Source organism: Atractosteus spatula, chromosome 21 (assembly GCF_055471065.1).
Source record: "Atractosteus spatula isolate fAtrSpa1 chromosome 21, fAtrSpa1.hap1, whole genome shotgun sequence".
Lineage (NCBI taxonomy): Eukaryota > Metazoa > Chordata > Actinopteri > Semionotiformes > Lepisosteidae > Atractosteus > Atractosteus spatula.
Genome location: NC_142726.1, coordinates 8,378,191 through 8,382,894, shown reverse-complemented (window position 1 = coordinate 8,382,894; position 4,704 = coordinate 8,378,191). Strand labels below are relative to the sequence as shown.

The 4,704-nt window shown below is 40.0% G+C and overlaps 1 protein-coding gene across 1 annotated transcript; it reads right to left on the bottom strand.

Moving 5' to 3' along the window:
- Window positions 1-1,577: 1,577 nt before the first annotated feature.
- Window positions 1,578-3,920, bottom strand: sult5a1 (sulfotransferase family 5A, member 1). The gene is made up of 6 exons (XM_088938982.1): window positions 3,782-3,920; window positions 3,156-3,364; window positions 2,812-2,938; window positions 2,562-2,656; window positions 2,287-2,467; window positions 1,578-1,855 (listed from the first exon to the last, which is right to left on the bottom strand). The coding sequence occupies exons 1-6, from the start codon at window positions 3,918-3,920 to the stop codon at window positions 1,746-1,748; spliced, it is 861 nt and encodes a 286-aa protein (XP_088795108.1). The 3' UTR covers window positions 1,578-1,745.
- Window positions 3,921-4,704: the final 784 nt, after the last annotated feature.

Below are 4,704 nucleotides of genomic sequence, written 5' to 3'. Positions count from 1 at the left end.
TAACATACAGGCAGTGACCCTTCCTCCACAACTGACACCATGAATAGAAGCTGACCTGTTCATCTTTTAGGAGGAAGTCAGCCAGACAGCTGCAAAAACAGCAGAAAGTTTCTTAGCACTCTCTCACATTTTCTAAAAATAACATGGTCATTTTTAACACCTGACAAAACAAGCTTTGATAAACAGGCTTTGAAATTTAAAGACTGTATAATACTTTCACCTCTATTAAAAACATCTACTGTAAAAAATATAAAGAATATGTAAGAACTTAAGAAAGGCTGTGTGAGAGAGCAGTGTATTTGGTCAAAATAGAGATTTTGTTTCAACATCACCTAGAATACTGTGTGGAATAAGCTGTGTCACATGACTGGTTGATCCAAATCTGTTGGTCAGGTTTCAACTTAAAAAGAGGGAAGCAGAGGCCTCTGAAGATAAAGGGTAGATCCTCTGTTATTCAAGCTGTGACACAGGGAGTGAAAGAGTCACTGAACAGTTTGTGAGGTTTGACTTTTTGAAAGTTTCAAATAGAAAGACTTTGTTTAAGCTGTCCAGCTATTGTTAGACTGAAGAAGTCTAGTACGAAGTTTAAAAAAGGAGCTTATATTTTCTTTTGGTTTGTTTCTAAGTGTGTTCTTTCATGCAGTACATATAAGAGCACTTTTCCCTTTACTTTATTGTTACTTTGTGTGTCTGTTCTACCCTGACTAACCTCTGAAAGGTCCTATTTTACAACACCCCTCCACCAACATGTGTCTAAGGCTGCATTGTGTCTCAGGTCATTTGGCCCATATTGCTCAATTGGAACAAAAATCCAAATACCTTTCAGCATAAAGGACCAGTGTTCCCTTCATTGAAGAATTGCTTGCTTAGGCAAGTGTTATTAATCTTTAAATGCCCAGTGATTTAGGATAACTTAGAAGAATAACTTTACTGGGGCTTGACGGGACTGTGATGATAAAGATGATTGTTGGTGGGAGGGATATTCACGTGCTGCATGTGCTTTTAGTACTACTATTGCAAATGAACCAACAGCCGACAGATGAGGCACACATTGGCAGTGACATTTTCACAGTCTGCACATCACTACTGTATATCTATACCACCAATAAGCGAGGAGTCTGGGTACAAATTACATAAGTACAAACCTTATCTAGCTTAAATCATGTTAGAGTGTACGATGCAGATACCCCAAACAATTCTTTTCAACATAAATGTTAGGGACAGTACACCAGAAGGCTTGGTGAAGTGGAATATTAATTAGACTGAAAAACCAAAGTCTCAGATGCAAGAAATCCTCTTATGAATCTCTTTATCCTTGCTGTATGTCATTTGCATTGCAAATTTTATCTTGCAAAAAGGACAAAAAGTAGCCATTTTGTAGATGGAAAAGAATTATCAATTAAATTTTGACAAATAGTAGATTGTTTAAAACATTAATAATTTATTGTTTATATTTATGACCACAGAATACAAATACACGAACCAAAAAGTGCTAAGTTTTCACATGCAGTGCTCTGTCATGTTCAGTCATACATTCACATTTAATGTATACATCTTAAATTATTTCCAAAATATTTACAGGCTAAATTCACAGTATTAAAAAGGGATATTTCTAAATAAGAAAAAAGCTTTCAGTCTAATCTGAATACCATTCACAAAATGAATGACAGGCTGCATTCTGCTCTTGCTCAGGCAGGGTACTCGATAATCCTTCTTCTGTCCTTCAGTGGCAGAAGATCTTGAGATCATTCCCATATGAAGGTGAGGTCTGTGTTCAACATCTCCTCTTCGAAGATGTCATCGAAGCGGTGGTTCTGCTCTTTGGAGAACAGGTTCTTCCAGTCACCAATTTTGCCTGGAAAACATGCAGATCTTCAAACCACTGGCTAACGGGGTGTAGCGTTGGCAAGGGGGCTTACTCTAAAGAAAACGCTTTAGATTTTTCAGTAAAAAATGGGTGGCACCACGCAAATTTTGCCATTCCATATGCATGGGAAAAAATGAACTTAAATAATGATTTTTTTTCTTTTTTGTATATGTACAGTATATGTAAGCCAAGCGTTTTCACACAAGCAGAATTTCTGACCTCTCAATGCCCGTAACCTGTCAACTGCCTAGTCTTGCCACCATTCTCAAAGGTCACTATATAAATGGATAGATTTTACACTACAGTGCAGTGTGACATTAACTGAAGCAACGTTTCCCACAAGGCACATCTCTCTGCATCAAACACCCACACAGGTGCACACAGGTCAATGACAGAGAGAGACTGGAATCTGGGCTCACCTTTCCTCATGAACTGGCCCTTGCTGTGGTCCATAATCTCCTGGGGGATGAGAGTGTAGTTCACCATGTTGTTCTGCTTCATGCTATTGAAGCTGCAGTGTCTCTGGGTGCTGATGAGCTCCTCCTCCAGCAGGGGGAACTGTAGGAAACTGCAGAGCCTCTCTAGAGAGCCTTGGGTGTCCTATCCAAAGAACAGCAGAATTTGTCTTAGAAACAGAGCAAACAGTCTATCTATATCATACAAATGCACAGCAAATGTCCCGAAGCTTTCTCACCTGCAACATTTCCTCATAGGTGATATAGAAAAAGTTCAGGTTGTTTCTGCAACGAGTCCATCCTTTCACGTGATCAAACCAGGATCCGTAATGCACTGTGCCAGAAGCAAGCGGAGATTGAATTAAACATCACAAACTGGAAAAAGGCCACACTATATTCAGCTTTGAAATGCACTGAAAGATTCTGTGCAGTTCAGAACAATAAATGTATTTCTAATCTTTACCCTGCTTTAATGAGCTCTCAGCTTACCTGTTCCATCCAGGAAACTGTCGAGGAAATCTTCAAACGAGCTGGGCTCAGGCAGGAATTTAGCCATTTTATGGAAGTGATAATAAGACACCGCAACATCTTTAGGGTTTCGCGCAACATAGATTATCTGGATGGGGAAACACAGTAGAGCACAGAGCTGTTAAGAAACTTTTGTGGCTTCCATTTCACAAATTGATTTCAGATTTCTTACAATAGTCAGTATTGATATAACAAAGAGCAGAAGCAGCAGAACCATATGGATCCAATGTGGCTTCAAGGTCTCTCAGAAAAACAGTCCTTATGACCCACATTCCCATTATTAGTATCTGTCCAGCATGCATTACCTTAGCCTTGGAGCCCTCTAGTGCAGAAGCCAGCATGTGATAGGGCAGGTGAGTGGTGAGGATGCGAGGACCCTTGCAGACTCTAAGAACATCGGGACAGTAGAATTGCTCCAGCCAGGGCGACCGGGCCCAGTTGGGAACAGACTGAGCCAGGGTTGGGTCACCCCGACTGTAGATCAGGGTCAAGGTCTCCTGCATCCAAGTGGTGCCTTGGTTGGAAAAAGAGAGAAAGACAGAAAGAGGCCAAGAAAAATGTCATTCACGGTGATGCTATTTCTCAGATCAATTTCAAACACAATTTCAACAAGCCAGGCGCACAGTATGTGATCTCAATTCTTTCACAGATTCAGTGTTTGGTTATTATCAATTCACTCCATCTCCCTTTTTCTGAAGAAAAAAAGTGCCATCCCACATCCAGATAGTGTGAAAAGTGCTTTTGTTGTAAATTCAGAATGTAATTAGTCCCTGACTCCCTAACACTTTTGGTCATTGCTCACACGCTTGAATTCTTGTGCAGTTCTGCTAAAACACATACTGTATATCAAATGCGTGGAATGTACAAAGCTACAAAGCTTTTCTTTCTGCCATGAAAAAAGTGCCGAGCGTCTGTTTCACTTCTTACTCACCTGACTTGGGGAAAGTGACAATGAGTGTGTCTGTGTCCTCAAATTTGAAGTTCTGGGCGTATTGCAGGGACTCCTGAGTGTGCATGTGTCCCGGGAAAGCGATGTCTTTGCAGTGCTCGGTGATGTCCAGTCTGGCCATGGCTGTCTCAGAGGCAGGTCCTGTGAGAGAGTGCTGCACTGCGCTGCCTTTTAAAAGGCTCATCTAGGAATGTCGTCACACTGTGGTGTGGGAGGATGTGGTTTCTTACGTGCATAATAGAGAGTTTTGCCTGAGAAAATGTTCCTCTCCAATAACGTAGTGAAAAAACTGACTCCTCCACAAATAAACAATGAATTAAGCAAAACAGTGCTAAATGTATATGGGCACTTACTGTATCTAAATCTCTCTTTTTTTCCATTTCATGCTACATTAAACAAAAGTTATAGACAAATTTTTTGTTGGTTTTAACTAAGACAGAAAAAGTACTTTACTGACCTGGGAGTTTTAAGTGAAAGTGCTGTACAAAAATGTGTTTTGTTTTAATTGTAATATGTACTGTATGTTCTCAATACAAGTCATACATGCTCTTTCCTTCACATCAAACAGCACACTCTGCAGACTGTGTAACAGGGGTGCTGAACAAGCTATTACAATTACCAGCAGAGAGTGACAGAAAAGAATATTCCAGTGGAGCATTTTTTAAATACTACAACAGTAAAAGAACTGTAGTAGCTCAAGTCATATGAGATGAGTAATTCATAAAGATAAAAAGAAAAGAGCAGACATTTCAAGAGTACCTACTTAGAATTTTTCATGTTTAAAAAGCAACCTACTGTACAGTACGTGCTGTTGCTCTGGGACCTTAACTCATCTGACCAAGGCCCATGAAGACAGTGTGAATTTTTTGGACCAGCTAGATGTTCTGTTGTGTACATCATGTGTA